The sequence below is a fragment of the Nothobranchius furzeri genome, chromosome 5, assembly GCF_043380555.1.
Source record: "Nothobranchius furzeri strain GRZ-AD chromosome 5, NfurGRZ-RIMD1, whole genome shotgun sequence".
In the NCBI taxonomy this organism is placed as follows: domain Eukaryota; kingdom Metazoa; phylum Chordata; class Actinopteri; order Cyprinodontiformes; family Nothobranchiidae; genus Nothobranchius; species Nothobranchius furzeri.
In genome coordinates this window covers 72,076,268-72,095,605 of record NC_091745.1, presented here as the reverse complement: position 1 = coordinate 72,095,605, position 19,338 = coordinate 72,076,268, and the positions used below count along the sequence as shown (strand labels likewise).

The window sequence follows — 19,338 nt, the reverse complement described above, 5'->3', positions numbered from 1 at the left end:
CCACATCACAGCTGAGCTTCAGGCGGCATGTTTTGGAGTCTTATTTCCTGATATTTGGACATCCTTCCTCAGATTGGATAACAGCAACGCGGCTCTACCACTGACCTGCAACGAGGATATTTTATCTCCACAAATAACCCAAGCCTTGGGGAGTTCTGCTGTGTGGTGAAGTTGATAATGCTAACAGTTAGCTTCTACTAGCCGAGACATTGTCTGCTGTTTCCTGGACGCTAAACCAACAGCAGCCTTCCCCGTTGTGGGTCAGGATGGGTGAGTCCATGAATACCGCGTGCCAGTGTGATGTAGATCTGTCAGGCTTTTCAAATCCTAGAGTTTCATCATCTATTTTCTATCAGAAGCCAATGCAGGAAATAGGTGTAGGAGACCAGTTTCATGTTCAGCTTGCATGACAAACTCAGAGTGACCGATTTCTTATCAGAAATAAGATTTTTTTTTAAATGTTTAGTCAGTGTTCCACCCCTTTAAAGATAACCCAACAAGGATAAAAACAAACACAATCCAAATTTTATTTCATTTTTAGATCGGACTTTTCTATAGGAGGACTTCCTTGTCTGCTCAACTCAAATTCAGCAGCCACCTTACAAAACATGCCAAGCTCTGCCTGAGCTGCTCTGTGAAGGCATTGCACCGTGAGATGTGACCCACTTGCATTAAAGTGCATTCAGAGTTCAGTTCTCATGGTAGATGAGAAGCGATGCCGAGCAAGCACAGCTGAGAGATTGTCATCACAGTACAGCTGATACAGGAATAAAATAATCTGACATGAAGTAGATCTCTCAATAATAAGGGGATCAAAAGAGGAGGGGTGACAGAATAAATGTCAGGACAACAGAGAGACAAGGGGGTGTTGGTCCAACAGGCTTTGTTTTAAGTCAGGAATGTCACAGTTGGCCACAGTGCTTTATGGGTATGTTAGTCCCATTTGACAGTAGGCTGTGCAGTCGTTTAACTTTAGCCAGGTACCCAGCTCTGGTTGCTGTGGGCTTGCTGTGGGCCAGCCAGACCATTCATTGTCATCCCCATGCCCATAGTCACACCCATTCCCATTCCCATGCCGATACCAACTCCCTGGGCAAGGGAGCAATCAAAGTTAAAGTCCATCTCCTCCCCAGAGTCCATAATATCATGGAGGAGGATGGACTCCACATCACAATCCAAGCTCCCATGGAACATGTCAATATCAAGGTCAGCAGGTAGTCTCTCATGGAGGTGAGGTTGATGATAGCCATGGTAGTTGCTACTAGCACCACCCAACCCATGCCCATGGTGGCCGTGATGGTATGGTCCATTAGTCATGGCCTGGTTTTGAGAGTCTGGGTAATGATTGTGACGGGGGTGTGGGGTAGAAGCCACATGGCATGAGTCCTGGGGCATGCCAAGCATACCTGCTGGGTTTGGGGGGAGTGTGGTAGAAGCAGGGAGGTGGGCATGGGATGGGGGGCTGTACAAGTAAGGAGCTTTGTGATTGTAAGTCTGTAACTGATCGCTGTTTCCCCGTGGGGTCAGGGATGCAGCTCTGGGTGGTGTGTGAGCATGACTCCGGCTGAGATTGTGACCATTGTGAGTGAGGCTGTGAGGTGAGTTGTGGTTTGTTACGTTGTTGTGATTATGACTAGTAGTTGTGAGTTGGTTGGGAGTTCTGTTATGGCTATGAGGTCCATTGTGGTGGACGGGTTGGTGGTTGTGGTGGTTGGATCCTACTCCATTACTGACTTGACCAATCATAGGATGGCCTTCCCTTTCCTGTCCCATGATCATGTCTTTGGAACAGTACTGTTGGCAAGCAGAACCACCAGTTAGTAAACTCTGAAGTGCATTTGTGCTGGAGTATGCCCGAGTGGTCCCAGAGAAACTGGCCGGCTTGTTCTCCTGAATAGTCTGCATTGGTGAGTGATGACGTAGCATCCCCATGCTTGTTGCACTGTAGACACCTGCACCGTAGGAGCCTTGACCCTTCATTCCAGAGCTGTAGTGATAAACAGGAGTTTGAGGCTTAAGCCTGCCAACAGCTGGATGCTGCTGGTGCTGTGGACGATGATGGTGATGATGATGATAACCATCCTCCATTATTTGTTCATCCAAACTTATGGCGCCTGTTAGGCTGGCCAGCTGAGGCAGCTGTTCAAGGGGAGGACAATGGTTTCCTGCCCCCATGGATGGAGAGCGGGAACTGGTTGGTGATGGGTAGAGGTGAGGTGAGGTGGAGCAAGACAGACCACCCTCTTCTGGTTCCTCAGGTTCTCCCTCAGCAAGAATAGGAGACAGGTGCCCGCTCAAAGTGGAGGCTGATGAACTAGCTCTGGAATGTAGATCTGTCCAAGCATCAAACTCTCCATCAGTCCCAGATGAGCCCCCAGATCCTGGGAGGGCTTTCCGTGATGGGCTAACGTTGTCTGGGGAGCTTTGGAGGCCTACTACAGCAGGACCTGCTCCAATTCCAGGACGACCAACTCTCTTGCCTCTGATCCGGCCTTTGCTTTTGATGTACTTAGTGCTGTTGTCCATTGAGACTGCTCGTCGCCGAGGGGCCTTCCCCATTTTTCCACCATCTGGGTTCAGCATCCACCAGGAACTCTTCCCTGTCCCCTCGTTCTGCACCCGAATAAACCTCGTGTGGAGAGAGAGGTTGTGCCGAATGGAGTTCTGTCGAGAGACAAAAGAAAATAGCGTGAGTGAAAAATGAAAAAGTTAAGTGTGTCAAATCCATTTTTGTTTCGACACAAAATACATTAGATGAACAAAAACTCCAGAAATGTGATTTAAATTCAAACGAAAATTTCCCCTAGAAAGAAAAAAAAGGCATTAGTCAAAAATTCAACAATGCACCTGTCACCTTTGTTTCTAAATATTCAGCCCACACACACACGGTCAAGGACAATTCTACCAAATTATCAGATTGTTTTGTGTCTTAGATATATAAAATACTAGAGATGCTGTAAAAAATCAACCTGTCTGCAAACCAGTCAGAAAGAAAATGTGAGGCCATTCAAACCTATAAATAAGTTCAGAGGACAGCTCTAGCTGGCATGAAGCAAGACCCCTGTCAGCCTCATCCAGCCTGAAATTACCTGAGCCTCAGTCTTGAGAGATTCTCCTTCTGCACATCAATCCTCTCACTTTCATTTCCATCAATCCATCTGTCCTCCTCTACGGCTTCCTTTAGCTGGGCTGATGTAAGCCACTGAGGTTGAGCGTGCTCGATGTTTGAAGTCGGTGCCAGTCTGGCTTGATGCCAGCCGCTGTCTCTTTTGCTCTCATAGTTTGAATTGGGGAGGGGGTGTATTGCAAGATTGAGCCGGGAGCAAGCAAGGCTAATAGATGTATCCAACCCTCTGACACCTACCTTCAGCTCCTGTCTCTCTTTCGCTCTCTTGTTCCATCTTTACCACAGTCTTTTGTCACCAAGAGCTGCATTTTTCAACTTGTCTAGATTTCCCTGTTTTATTTTACACAGTTCTTTGAACATAAGTCATTTTCCACCTCTCTCCCTTCAATTATAAAGTGTGCCACCAATTACTTTCCCATTATCCTCTGCGCCTGCAAGTACAGTCATTGGCTCAGTAAATCATAGAATTAGTTTATTTTTTCATCATCATTTACATCTTCAGGGTTGCTGGTGTTGTTGCTGATCTGTTCTTTGTCATGCATGAGCCTTTTAGACTATTAAGGAGGAAAATATCAAATCAAAGGTGTTTCTTGTTTGAGAATATGCTGGTACAATAGCTTACTTCAGATTGAGAGGTTCTCACTCTTCTACCATCTCTATTATGTTGTGGATTATTTGTGGCGGCGTGAATTTGCACGGCGGGGAAACAAATCAAATTGCTGTGAGGAAAACACATAAATGGGAGGCGAGCTGAATTCAGGTGATCTGTGAATGCCTCCTTGGGTTGTCTTGCCGCGACACCTCCGGCATTGGGGAAACCATGGCAACCGGGTAAACGTGAAGCGGCGGAACTATATCATATTGTGGTGAGAGTCAAGAGAGTCGGAGAGAGAGGAATGGAGGGAGAGTGGGGGATGGGGTGAAAGGATGCAAAAGGAGGCGGCTGTTTGATGCTGCTGCTCCAACACTAAGCAGCCTTTCATCTTGGCAGAGCAGGTCCGCAGGGGATGCCCGCTCCCTGCTTCTGACGGCTTGTACGTGCCGCGCCAACTCCCCGTCTCGATCGCTGGATCATCCACCTATCACACCATCCCAAATCATCCCCCCATCAAGTGTTCTGCACGCGGAAATTAAAACATATGTAAGCTTTCAAGCCCCTTGACAAAAGCTGGTTGTAAATGGGACATCTTTCAGAGGAATGAACTACTTCGCTCTGCCACTCTCTGTGACCTGTCCGATTCAAATCTCAATTTATCCCGCTATAAGGGAAGAGCCACCCCATTGAACTTGAAGGGATTTGTCATCCCAAACCCTCTTTATCTGATGAATCCACCTGCTAGAGAGATTTGAGAGATTTCAGATGGTGGCCAGCCGTGGCATCAACACCATCATCATAAATGGCTGCTGGCAGCCTGATGCATAGTTTCCAACACGGGGTTGTTTTGTTGCCACCATTGTGTGTGTGTGTGTGTGTGTGTGTGTGTGTGTGTGTGTGTGTGTGTGTGTGTGTGTGTGTGTGTGTGTGTGCATGCGTTGGAATTTAAGAATAGCTCGGGTTGCAGGTGGTTCCGCTGTGGGTGTGGTTCTGTTTACCTTCTGTTCTCTGAGTCAGGGGCAATTTGGCCAGCCCATGGCCCTCACGCCCCCGAAACAGGCAGTCACTGCTAATCCCCCTCCATCCCGAGTAATCCCAGACAATCCTGGGCTAATCCCAAGTTGATTCAGAGGCACTCCCAGCTGGGTGTCTCACACAGAGCTATGTCAGGTCAACATAGACGCAGCGAGCAGCTCTGGACATGCTATGATCCTATAGTAGTATAGAAGCACAACGTAGGTGTGCAAAGTGGACAGTATAAAATCCTCATAGGTGTGAAGTGTTACTAATTTTTGTGTGTATTGTAGTAGATGACAAAGTACTGAGCTGATGTTAACCATATTTTTGACGCCTCCATCAAATCAACCACCTTTATTCTGTGCTCTGTCCTTGAGGGTTGGCGTTGCAACATTTTTACCCCTACAGCTCGAACAGAATAAAATTGAAAACTTTATTATGTATTAAATATTCATAAAATGGAAATTCTTTTTCAGCCCCCTGGCTTGCTAAGGCAGACGAATGAAGCCCACAGAAACATACAGTGACAGGAGAACACACACATCATCACTCGCTTGAGCCCAGGCTACTTCCTATTCAAATCATACCCCTTTAATACAACGGGCCTCGTGAAGAGGGCTCTAAATAATGAATGAACCAGTGGCTAAGCTTTTCCAGAAAGATACACTAGCACGTCCCATAACACTGAAAAGAACAAATGTACATAAGTAGATCTGTGACTTTTTTTTCTTAAATGAGGGACATCCACCTTCATCAGGCTTCAATCGCAACTAAGTTAGTTTGATCACAAAACAGAAGACGTAAAAGGTTGTAGCTTACAAACCAATCAAAGCCAATTAAGGTGAACAAGGCTTTCTAGGATTGAGGCAAATCAGCTTGAGATAGACTCTCATTAAAGCTTAAGGATCTGATCACTGATTTACTTATTTAAACAATAAATACCAAATCGCAGGATGGGATTCTTTGTCCTGAGATTAAAAGCTTAAGATCTTTAAAACCAAATCTGACACGCTGACACTTTTTCCAAAACACACAGGTGTGATGAGAAGCGAGAGGTTTGCTGTTCCGTAACCTAAAAAAAGGAACTTCATTCTGGCTGAAGACGGGAAAAAAAAACAATAATTCTTTATTTCCGACTAAAGCTAATGTAGCAAATCTGCAAAACAAGCTAGCTTGAAACATTTTTTTCATGCATGTAAACAACATTCTAACATAATACAGCTATAAATATACGGTAAAATGATAAATACTTGTATCTGTATAGTAACTCTAAACCCCCCGAGGCACTTCACAACACATACAGTCATTCACCCATGCAGTGTAGTTACAGCTGCCCACAGCTGCTGAACACTGGAGGTCCCCGGTTCCTCCAACCACATCCAGAAGGCAACCTGGGTTAAACAGCTTGCTCAAGGACACAACAAATGCAACAGACCGAGCAGGACTCGATCCCGCAACCCTCTAGTTAGGACAAGCACTTAACTCCTCTGCCACCATATTGTGGAGATTTAAAAAAAAGAAATTAAGAGGTTCTCTCGCATTTGACTAAAAACCTCTGCCAATACCACAGCTCGGACTGAAAGCAACTATTGGACCATCCGGTTGCCGTTTGTACCATCGCACTTCCCTAGGTCCTCCATTTGATGAATAGAAGGACTTTGCAACTTTTTCACATTTTTAAATCATTTTCCTGAGCAAGTATGTGCAAAAATGACCCTTTACAGGGTTATTGAAATGTCATTCAGACCTCCACCGCACTTGCAGCTTCAGAGTGGCAGGCCACCTTCTGTTGGACTTGGTATAAGTGGAGCTGACATCCATGGTGCCTCTCTTTGAACACCCACGCATTTTGCAACAGAACATTACTGGTGTGAGAGGTTCTCTGCACAATAATACCAGAGAAGGAGAAACAGTCCGCTGCTACCACTTCAACTTCAGGACCAACTACGAGAGTTCCAAAAAGAAAAACACCATTTAAAGTCACGGTCAACAAAAGACCTTTAGGTGTAGAAAATGGCAACTGGGGTTTATCTCTCTCCCGTTTCCTATGGCGACGCGTGTTCCGGTACAGGGCGGACATGACCCAGGGATGATAGCCCACGGGGGGGGGGGGGGGGGTCCGTGACCTCGCTTGTGTTTAAAAGCTAGCTTCCTTCGCAGATTTGCCACTGCAGCTTTAATTCATTGTATCAGAGAACAGCTGAGTATTCGAGGGGCAGATCCAGAATAATGGTATCCAACCCAAAGTATGTCTTACATAATGTTCTTTTTTTTTTTTTTACTAAAACATGCAAACACAAGTCAATCCAGACACTGTAAAGGTCTCCCCAGTGTAGGCAATCAATGACGTTCAATGGCTATCAGTGTCGGAGCTTATCACACATCAAGGTCTGATTGAACTACACAATCGTCCTGCATTACGAAGCTAGTATGGACGCTCAATAAACCGTGTCTTAACTGTTCTCAAAACAACGTCTGCAGTGATGTGTTGAGCAATTGTACCCAGTTGGCCACCTTGCCCCACTTGAATGAATCAGACATTAATACTGGGAGTAGAGACAGGTCGAATGGAATATGATTAGTTATAGTTCCCAGTATCATTTGTGATAACCTGATTGACTGGCATGGGTTCAGCTGTGGTGGAGGACGCTTTGCATAAAGGGTGGGAACGAGGTACCACAAGGGGCCCCATCCAAACTATACAAAGGAGTGCCCTTAAAATGCCCCCCAACTTGCCCATCCCCCTTCGTGAGGCCTCCTTCAGCATCCACTCAGAGGTTTCCCGCTCACACAGAGAGGAGCAAGGAAACAGGTCAAATGGTTTATAAGACCCAACTTGTGGCGAATGTGCACTCATTCAAACAGAACTTAGCGAGAAACCAAGGACTGTGAATGGAGTCTGGGAACCGGCAAAAAGAAACCACTCACCCGATTCAAACAACGTCAAGGGTGAAGCAGTGTGGTGCGCTTGCCCAGCTAAGAACACAGCAGCTGTTCTTGTAGTGGCACTGGGTAAAGCCGCTTGCCACACTCGACTGGTATTACCAAACCATTTCATGCAGAATGGATCCATTATGTATTGTCAAAGGGTATCCCTCCATGGTGTGCATTCATTTGATAAGACTAAATCAACGGGGAGTAACAGAAGCACTAACTGTGTTTATTGTGATGCTGTTTTCGCCTGTGCAGAAGGCAGGAGGGATCAGGGGGAGGGGAGATTTCAACACAAGCAGTTTTGTTCGGCACAGGAATGAGTTTTGTCAGCTAAGCCTGTCTCCGGGCTATTGGTGGAAATTAGCGACAGCTAAATATTCGCTTTCCGTGATTGATGTCACGGCTTGGGTTGTCCCTTTGAAGGGAAATAAAGAATTTAGACCCATGTGGATTAAAAGGGACAGAGTTGGGCAAAATTTATGCATCTAAAGGGGGGGGGGGTTGAAGGGCCTGGCACGATGGCACGATGAGGCTGTGATGGTATAGTGTCTGAAAGCAAAGACAAGTGAAACTTTGACAGTGAGTACAAGAAAGAAAATTGGAAATTGTTTCTGTGTGTACAGAAGTGTGTGTGAAAGGAAAAGAGAGAGATGTAGTTATTTGCCTGAGAAGCCCAGAGCCAGATGATTAAAATCCCTTTAGGAGGCTTCTTTAAGAGAGACAGATGGGCAGACAGGCCTGTTTTGGAATGCAATCAAATTGAAAAGATTAAAAAGGAGTCTCTTTTATTAGGAGGTGAGAAACAGTTACTTCTCTGCCACATGCCATCATCGCCTCCACAGCAGTGGTCACGACTGCATTGGCATGCGAAGCACACTGTAGCCCTTGTTGGGAAAGAAACAAACCTGGGATTAGGAATCGCACGCGTCTCAGTGCATCACTGAGTTTTGTTTTGTTTTTGTTTTTTTGTCAAATGCCCTCTGGAGAACATAGAAAAATAAAATTTGATTTCTTACAAGATGATTGCAGTAGTTTAAGGTTAATTTGCAGACTAACCCACGGGAGTCTTTTTCTCCAGACCAAACTTTACTTACCAAATCTGAAAAGGTACGATTTAAATGTGCATTCCCTCAGCTGCAACTGTACTTGAATGGACCGAGTTTGCACAGTAGAGTGATTCAAGCACTGTGAAAGGTGATCTGAATTCGACCCCATTATTCCACAACACTGCAGGAGTGCCATTTGTAAAAAGGCTTAAAATGGAAAGCAAGTGTGTGGTGGTGTGTCTGGTAGCCTCAGATCAGGAAGTGGCTGTGGAGAGGGGTGTAATGGAGTTGGTGGGGGATTCCTGCCTGACTGTGCACTAATTGCAGCCAATGACTAGCGACTCATCAGCTGTGCCCACCTTGGCGCCAAGGGAAGGGATGGCACTGGGGTGACAGGGTGTGGGATAAGGAAGGGCTGCCGCAGCTTTCTGGATAAAAATAGGCGCTGGCAGATTAGAAGAGCATCTGAGACCCTGATAGGGGATCGGAAAATCCACTACGCCCATGCCAGGGACAGCCGAGAGTGTCCGGTGGGCGCAAAGAGGACACAATCTGGGCATCGTGTCTGACGCCCACACACAGAACGAGGGAGCCTTAGAGCTGGTGCAAGCACGTGAAAAAAGCACGTGTGGCAGGACAGCATGGGTGTGGTTTTTCCATTGGGACCTGTGAAGTAGGCAGACCTCACACCCTCCCACAGAGGATTCACACAACAGGTGTTTGGGCTGGGCCACCTATGGGGCCAGCCGCCTGCTCATACTTCACACCTCAACTAGGGAGCAAACTAAGATTTTCCACTGGGCTCGCCATGCTTTTGTTAAAGACTAACAGGTTTCTGGAACGGCTTTTACAGCTCCTTTTACAAGATCTGCAAAATATGTGTGCGTGCAAATGTGCCCAAGTCAATCTACATTTATGAGAGCATGTCTGTCAATATTTTTGTATCAGTCCATTTAATAGCCAACAGCCCCGGTGTGGATTTGATTATAGTGAAACCTCCCTCTGCTATATACAAAGAGACTGTCAGCCAACAACAGAATCAATGCAGACACAGTTTTTTCTTTCCACACTCAGGCTCTACATAATCTCATTCATAACAATGAGAATCTCATTTCCTACAATCTAAAGGTCAGTGCACACCTCAGATCGCACTTTAATAAAAATCATTCTCAGCATTTAATTTAATTTCAGCAGAGCAGGAAACTCATAGGCAGCCGTGCACATGGCATGCAAAATTCATCAGATCGTCCCTTTAATTGCTTCAGTTTCAGAGTATAGAGAAGAATGACCACAATTATAACATCTGCAAAGGGCACAAGGATGAAACGCAAATCAAAGACAAGGAGGAAATTTGGAGCCAACATCCTGCTTTCCCTCACGTCTCATAATATGTTTTAATCCTCGTAAAAAAAAACTGACCAATTTTTCCTAACAGGAACACGGTAATGCTCAAACACACACACCTGCGTGGAAACGTAGCCTCTCTCTTACACATGTACAGGCAAACATGACACAAAGCCTGGCACACTGGGCACGCTCATTACTGCAATGCCAAGCTACCAGTTGCTAAGGAGACCTGTGGGAGAGGGAGGATTCCTTGTTGTTGCCATAGCAGCCAGCTCTCTTTCCCTGCCAACTCTCTCCCTTAGGGAGGGAAAGAAAAGGCAAGAGGTAGGGGGTGAAGTGGGTAGAGGTAGGGGGCAGCGGTTTAATAGGGCTGTATGGTGCAGGGGAACTTCATTGGCCATCAGTGTGTGCTGCACCCACAAACGATCCCCACCGATGCCTTCCCACGTGCAACACTTCAGCTTGCAGACTTCCACTTATCCACACACAGACGATGGACCCCCCTTTATTCATACACCTATACAGAGAAGAAGAATGGATAAAGGGGGGGCATGGTTGGAATGAAAAGCATAGTTTGTCTACACATGGGAGAGGTTGGGAGGGTAAAGGTGGGTGAGGCACAAAAGAAGGGTCTTGAGCGTGAGGGCTTGCTTGGAGAAGAGAAGTCGTAGGGATCTGGATCACAGGGGCTCTGGTAGTTAAAAAGAGACATGAGACAATTCTCTGGGTAAACGCGTCCCCACTAAAGAGGCGCTGACCTTCAACGACAATCTCATTCCTTCATTTCATAGAACAACACTCTGCACTTAAACGTATTCTAAGCAGTGTGCTGGATTGTCTTATTGTGCTCCTCAATCGTGTTCTTGGGAAAACCTCAACCATGCATGTTTTAAAAATGCACAGTTCCCGTTTTTGTTTCGGTGATAATACATTTCAACGATGTTTAGAAGCCAAAAACACTCGGTCGGGTTCAGGAAGGGGTGGCGGTCTTGTTGTGATGTAAATAGGCTCATCTTTAAGACGATCTGTAACGGCAAAAAACTCAAACAAAAGCAAGAACAAGACTCCGAGTGCCTCAAATTTAAATTCACATTTCAAGATTATTTCTTAGAAACTTGGAATCCATGCCATCCTGCAGCAAAACCTTTAAAGCTATATTGGCAAATTTGGAAAACAAGCTAGCTTAAAACCTCTTTTTCATGCCTCTTAACGACGTTCTAACATAGTATATCTATGAATATATTGAGGAGATTAAAAAAATGAATGAAGTGGTTCCCTTGCATTTGTTTGAAACCCTCCGATAACACGTTTCACGGCTCAATAATGTCAGAGACAGCAAACCTTTAGAGAAACTACTAAACGAGTCTCAAAACGAAAAACACCGTTGGAAGTCACGGACGTTAAAAGATGTTTGGAATTAGAAAACAGCGACTGGTGTTCAGCAGTATCTCGTTTCCTCTTGAAAAGCGGGTTCCTGGTTCTGGCAGAAGCGTCTCGGGGAAGATACTCGAGGGGAGGGGGAAGTGTTCGGTGATCGTGTTTGCGTTCAAAACCTAGCTTGTTCTGTACATTAGCTGAAGCCACTTTAAAAGGAATACTTTACAGTATTTTGGCTTGCTTTTAGCAGCCGCTAGTGTCCAGTTAGTGAAACCAAAATTGAAATTGTCCTCACTGTGAGTTGTTTTTTTTAACACCTTATTCTAACAGCTGAAGTGTCTCCTCAGCCTTCAACAATGTCTACAGGACATATTCATCACTAAATCAAGCAAATCAGCTGCGTTCATGATCTAAAACATGCAGGAAACGTGCTGGAAGAAGTCTGCAGAGCCAGGCTTGCAAGCTCCGCGTTACCAAGTCCAACAGGGACCGGACCAGCACTCAGAAGTTGCAAGTGCAATATTCTAGACAGAGAGGGCGGTGGGGGTCTGAGTGACTTTTCATTAACCTTGTAAAAGGTCATCTTAGTGCATATTGGCTCAAGGAAATTATTTTAAAATATGAAAAGGTTGATTAGGATGACTTTACCTTTCTGAATAGTTCCTGTTTCTTAAGAGCTGCAGTGTGCTACAAAAAATGGAGGTGTTAATAAAATAGCAGAGACAAAGCTGTGGTTTAAAGCTACATTTTCGCCGTTCAATAAAAGATCAACTGTTGGTTCTAACAACTGCTGGACTTCAATATTAATCCGCCGTTGTGTGAGCATGGTCATGAAAGCGGGATGCTTGTGAAATCAAGGAGAAGGGAGCTCTCAAGTAGCTTCAGAGTGATTTCTGTATGCAGAAGCGGTGCTTTGAAAATTGACAGTCTGATAACACATGGTGCCCCTGGCTGCCCCAGAATTCTCGTATTTTAAGTGCCATGATGGAGGACAGACGAGGGAGGGTATTGATTTAGTTTGAATGAACTCAACTTTGTGTACACACTGATGAATGCCACCCACCCGCCGCCTGTCCTCACAACCTCTCCAACCCAACCCGAGCTTGGCCGACTGAGTGCGAGCTCATCAGAATCAAAAATACACACACAAAAAGAAGAATGGTTAAAAGAGGGCATTGCTCTCCAGCTGAGAGGAATGAGAAAGATGGGAGCAGGAGGGTGAGGAGAGACTGAATTCACCACTCTTCCCTCTTCTCTCCATTTCCTGAAACAAAAAGAGCCCAATTAAGTCAGTTTGAGTTAGCATCGCGTGTGTGTGTGTGTGTGTGTGTGTGTGTGTGTGTGTGTGTGTGTGTGTGTGTGTGTGTGTGTGTGTGTGTGTGTGTGTGTGTGTGTGTGTGTACAATAAAGGGAAAATGGGGGACAGCATACTGTAAGTTGCGAGACTGAGGCAGAAGAAGAGGGCGGTTGGCCGTGTGTGTGTGTGTGTGTGTGTGTGTGTGTGTGTGTGTGTGTGTGTGTGTGTGTGTGTGTGTGTGTGTGTGTGTGTGTGTGTGTGTGTGTGTGTGTGTGTGTGTGTGTGTGTGTGTGTGTGTGAAAAGAGGGGCTGGGGGGAGGGGGTGTCTCTCCCATTCTAGCCTAAAAGGGCCAAACTTGCTCTCAGCTCCTCGGCGGGAGACGCTGAAATATTAATCGCCAAGCTCCAGCCGCAGACTAGAGAACACAATCGCTTCAAACTCCCACCCTAATGAGTGTGTTCATGAATGGCTAATGTGCACAGATGGGGGCTGATGACTGGATGGATCACAACGGGGTGGTGAGAGAGGGAGGACAGGAAAGAAGGGAAAGGCGGAGGGTGAAATTTTGGCAGGGTCTTGGGGTCGTGGTGGTGAGGGGCTGCACAGGCATGCCATGACCTTTTAAGAGGCTCCTGAAAACTTAATTAAGGCTAGCCCTGCGCTACTCTTTCTTCCTTTTACTTCCTCTCACACACATTCACTTGTATATACGCTTGCATGCCTACACACACACACACACACACGCACCCAGACACATCCACAATTTTCCTAGATTCCCCCGATCTGTTTCCCTCCCTCCTCCAAGTATTCTGATCATTTACCCCGTTCCCCTCATCACACACACCCCCCGCGGAACTGATGTAAAATACTTTCATAGACATAAAACTTCAAAGTCACCGAGACATGTTTTAACAAACACCACATTTTTCTTAGTCATGTTTAGACGCATGCATACATATCCAAACATTTTTTTAAAAAAGTGGTCATTAAAATTGCAGAAGCATCTTTGTTTTTTTCTTGCTCCCTAACATAGAAACATCCCAGGAAGAGGAAAGAAAGAGCCCACGAGACAACGGTGAAGTGATGTTTCGCCTTAAACACAGCTCACTTCCACAGAGGAACTAGAATCTCACAGATGGACTTGATGTTCTCTAAATCTTTATGAAAACCGAACAAATGTACATTGAATGTTAATGGTTAACTTTACTCGTGTTTTTAATACATTTGCAGCGGTCCTCTAGCAGGAATGAATGCCTTGTAAGACGTTCTCTGGGGCAAAAAGCTCAGATGCTCCTGGTTGAGGATTCAGAAGTGAGCTGCATGAGAAAGTAGCGTCAGGATCTAGAGTCTTGTTTCAGTCTTACTTCAGTGACAGACAACCAAGATGTAAAACAGAACGCCACCGTAGGTCATTCATCCCCTCGGTTTAACTGGTACTGGCATTATCTTGTTCCATAATAACATCAATGCAATATTCATGTGTTCAATATCGAGAAATAACGGAGGCTAAACATAAAGTTTGCTGCAGTTCTTCATTCCTATGCTCCACTTCACATCAAGCGCTACAACTACCAGTTAGTTGGACATTCAAAGCTCGCGGACGATATAGATTCATGATGCGAGTTGTGTATAACGTGCAAAATAATAATAATAATAAAGAAGCATGTAATCAACAAAACCATTCAATCCCAAGCCTGAATGACCTCACACACTCAGTGGACTGGATCTGCCTATTGGAGCTGGCGTAGAAGTGGGCCGCCATCTTGGATGGATCTCCATTCACTCTCAGTTTATGTCTACTGAGGAAGGTGTATACAAAACTAAAAAAACACATTTTATTTTGCTTTTTCACAAAATCAGACATAGTATGAAATGATAATTAAAATTTTAAAATCAAATATATCAATATATAAAATAAAGTCAAACAGGTAGGATAGAAAAGCCAATAGTAATCCTACGTGATGTGTTTGTTGCACCGTAGGCTGCACAAAAATGGGCGTAGGCGCCCAAACTGCGTTGACTCCACACCCAATATGACGGCAACGCTGTTACGTTTTCCAGCCCCAATGAGGCGTCTACGTGTTCATGTCTGTGGCTCCTGTATTGATGTTTTATCTCCACAATTATCACAAGCCTGAAGGAGGTCTGCTGTGTGGTGGAGTTGCTAATGCTAACAGTTAGCTTCTACTAGTCGAGGCGTTCTCTGCTGTTTGCTGGACGCTAAATCAACATCAGCCTTCCATGTCGTGAGTCAAAATGGGTGAGTCCATGGACGTTAAGCGACAGTGTGACGTGGATCTGTCGGGCTTTTCTGAACTGAGCGGTTTTCCGTTATTTTCTATCAGAAGCTAATGCAGGAGATAGGGGTTGAAGACTATTTTCATGCTGTCTGCACGTGAAACTCAGGGTGGAAGTAAGTACAAAAGGGTTTCCTACAACTATATGTGACCTATCGTTCACCTCGCTGATCCCTTCTCTCCATTTTCATCTCTTCATTTGTGTCGCAATGGCAAAAAAAGGTGTTGAAGACATTACGGACAATAACAAAAAAATGCAGGTTAAAACTTCCCAGGACTCTTCATTAACATAGAGGCCACCTACGGATTAAGAGCACCCAGCATGTGGACACACACACACACACACACACACACACACACACACACACACACACACACACACACAAATCAACACGAATACTCTCACTGCATCTAATTAGACGAGAGGGATGCTGTGACCTAAATCTAAACCTTTTTCGTGGTAGTCGGGATCAGGTCATTGGCTGGGATTAGGGTGGGAACATTTAAGGAGAACCATGAGAACATGAGCAGAAATAGAAAGAAAAAAAGATTCTGGGTGGACTGATGGGTACGGCTTTGAATGAAGAAGAGGAAGGTACAACGTGTTCTCACTTGAATGCATGTCTCGGGTAAAGATGGGGTAGCAGACTGCAAGACTTAGAGAACATCTTGAGAATTTCAGAAATTTTGAAACTCATATTTGTTGGTCAGAGGCATGTGATAGAACCCCATCTCATTATATCATCTCTCATAAAAACTTGTTGGAAAATAAATATTGAAAGCTAAAATGTCTAGCCATGAATTGTTAAGTAGTTAAATTGTGTTTGTGTTTTTAAGCAGATGTAAGTAAAGGAAAGCAGATGTTCTAATTCTGACTCAGGACCACTGTTTATTGGGGTTTAGGTGCCGTTTTTAAGGACTCATTATTCTCGTTTGTACTCTAGTGAGTAAATTTCTGCGGAAGAGAAGCTCTTGTCACTCTTGTTTTCATAAGCCTCTTTTATAAGACAGACCATGCCGGCAAATCGGCGTAATATTACCGCAATGGTATGTCTATAAACGCGTCATGCCGGCATGGTGTTGCGCGAATGTTGCGGCATTCATTCCGCCTCGCTTGGTAGTAATATTGCTGTAATGGTCTGTCGTATGCGCCCTGGCGCAACAGAGGCAGATGTCGTGATGACGTGGGGAGTTATTGCTGAGCTCCGGCTGGCAAATTTATTGAAAATGAAAGTAAACACAGGCAATAAAGTTTGCTTTTTGAACAAAATCAGCTGCGATGGCAAACTGGAGCACCGCAGCGCTCCACGAGCCTCTCTGTTAGAGCTGAAGCTCAGATCACCAGAGACTGCACAGGGACTGATGGGGACAGACACCTTTAGGAGCTGCTTGTTAAAAAAAAACGTAACGATCACGGCTTCAATCGCAATAACTTTAATAATCTTTAACTATTGACAGCGCCACAGTCTCCCCCTCACCTCACGTCAAGAGTCTGGGTGTCATTCTCGACAGCTCACTTTCTTTTCAGGCTCACATTAATAACTTAATTCGGTCAGCATACTTCCATCTACGTTCCATAAACCGTCTCCGTCCCTCACTGACCCCTCACACTGCCGCCATTCTCGTCCACAGCCTAGTCACCTCCCGTATCGACTATTGCAATTCACTTCTTTATGGTCTTCCCAACAAACTCCTTCATAAACTGCAACTGGTCCAGAATTCAGCAGCCCGTATTATCACCAGAACCCCTTCCTTTCACCACATCACGCCGGTTCTCCAGCAGCTTCACTGGCTCCCAGTTAAATTCAGGTCCATCTTCAAAATTCTCCTCCATACCTTCAAAGCAATCCACAACCTCTCTCCTCCATATATCTCAGACCTTATAAGTATTCACACCCCGTCCCGTTCACTCAGATCTTCTTCTTCCATCCATCTTACGGTTCCTTCTTCCCATCTCGCTACCATGGGGAGCAGAGCTTTCAGCCGCTCTGCTCCTCGACTCTGGAACTCACTTCCCCCAGACATCAGGAACGTCGACAGTTTTACCCTTTTCAAAACAAAACTCAAAACACACATGTTTAAATCTGCCTACAACCTCTGATTTTATTTAAATGTTTCTCTCTGTTTTTTCTTCTTTGGGTTTTATTATTGTTTTATTGTATTTTATTACGTGTTTTGTGTAAAGTGACCTTGGGTGTCCTGAAAGGTGCTTTGAAATAAAATGTATTATTATTATTATTATAAAAAGCAAGTTATGTCCAAGATAAACGGAAGTCTGCGGCAGCGCAGAGACCGCCCCCATACCCCCTTTATGCCGCCATCACCTAATCTTTTATAAAATTGCCACGACTGCACCACATTACCGCCACGGTCTGATCTTATAAACGACCTTTATCCTCCCCAGGGAGCCGCGGCAAATTCCGTTTTGCAAACGCTATGGTCCTGTAAAGACAGCTATTGAGTTAAAGTTTGTCGAACATCAGGATTACGAGACTTGCGCATCAATACTGATTGGCTAACAGCAACACGACTCTTCTGCTGCCTTTGTTGACAAAACTCAGAATACAACAGCACATATTTTTTGAAATAAAAAAGCAACCTGGATGTTTTAGCTCCACAAAAATCGCTAACTCTAAGGCACTCCACGGTGTTGTGGAGTTAGTATTGCTAATGGTTAGCTTGAACTAGCCAAAACGTGCTCTGATTTCTCCTTCCCACGGTCACAAGCCAAGGCGGGCGAATGCTAATTTTCTCTGTTACGCAGAAGAGACTGGCTTTTTCTAACTATTGTTTTCCCGCTTTGTGTGGCGAATGCGGGTGATGGGGACTGAACAAAAAAGTTTCACATTTAGCAGGCGTATGAATATACAAAATATGCTCGTCCACATCGAGAAGAGCCAGTTGAGGTGGCTTTGGCATCTAGTTAGGACGCCTCCTTGACGCCTACCTGGTGAGGTTTTCCAGGCACATCCAACCAGGAAAAGACCTAAAGGAAGACGCAGGACACACTGAAGGGACTATGTCTTTCGGATGGCCAGGGAACGCCTTGGGATTCCCCCGGAAGAGCTGGCCCAAGTGGCTGTGGAGAGGGAAGTATAGGCCTCCCTGCTTAGGCTGCTGCCTTTGCGACCAGACCCCGGATAAGGGGCCGAAAATGAATGAATGAAAAATACTCCAAATCCTGCTGTCTGAAGCTCAACTCTGATGTGGCTCACTTCTAGTTCCTGAAACAGTTGCGCAGGAGCTTTATTTCCCCTGAGCATGACTTACAAGTAGGGCGGGGCAATATGTCGAAAATTGATCATTTTTGAAATTTCTGCCTCTAATCGAGATCATTTTTCCCATGTCAATAAATTTCATAATAAAATTGTCGGTAGGTTGGCAACATTCATGTCCTTTTAAGAAGCTGTACCGCTTTGAGTCACGTGAAAATGTGACTCAGTGTAAGACATGTGACGGCCCCATCTCGTGGACAACTTTTGTTTCTGCGCATACCTGTAGCTATCGTCCATTCATGGTTATCGATGTGAAATCCTCAATATATCGTGATATTGATTTTACTTACAACTACTTACAAGGCACTCATCCCTACTGTAGACCACAGCAAATGTTTTAAAAATATGAGAGAAAGACCTCTTTAAGAAGCTTCTGTTAGCCAACAACAGACCAGCTCAAGCATCGACGACTACCTGCCTGATTCTATCCGACTTCCACAAACCTATACACAACTGTTAAGTGCCATTTGCAGAAAAATAAACAACATTATTCATAGCCTGGTATTGCACTGTAATCCTAAGTAGACCCTTCTACTTCTCCAGAGCAATTTCAAACCCTGTTATCATTTGTGCTTATATATTTTTTTTTACTGTTTACTCGTTTTCACAAAGTCTGCTTTTAAAACCATCAAGCTCACAGGCCCAAAAAGTTGCTGTTGGCATCATTAACCAGCCGGTTCTACCTGGTGATTATGGCCCACAGCGTTTCATTACATAAACCTGCAAATGTGGCTGGATGGAGACACCTTTACAATAACGGCTTGAGCACCGCTAGGGGGGCTGTGCTAGTGTGTACCAACAGCATTGGCCAAACACACGTAAATACACATCTGTCAGTGGGTTTCCATGAGCTGAGGCACATATGTGAGCTTGGTGCTGTATACCTCTATATGTTCTGGGCGTATGTCACAGCACTCCTGGAAAAGGGCTGCAGCGTTTCCGCCTGAGCGCGGCTGTCAGCGGGCATCACTCAGCCCTGCAGTGTGGCAGGACGCGAGGATCATTAGTGGAGACGGAGGGAGCGA

The 19,338-nt window shown here is 45.1% G+C and overlaps 1 protein-coding gene across 1 annotated transcript in view; it reads right to left on the bottom strand.

Annotated features, from left to right (window-relative positions):
• Nucleotides 1–838: 838 nt before the first annotated feature.
• LOC107379380 (forkhead box protein O6) overlaps nucleotides 839–19,338 on the bottom strand; it is a 42,243-nt gene continuing 23,743 nt past the window's right edge. Inside the window, exon 2 of the mRNA XM_015950106.3 lies at nucleotides 839–2,664. Coding sequence (XP_015805592.1) covers nucleotides 973–2,664 — 1,692 coding nt within the window. The 3' untranslated portion in view covers nucleotides 839–972. The remainder of the gene's footprint in view (nucleotides 2,665–19,338) is intronic.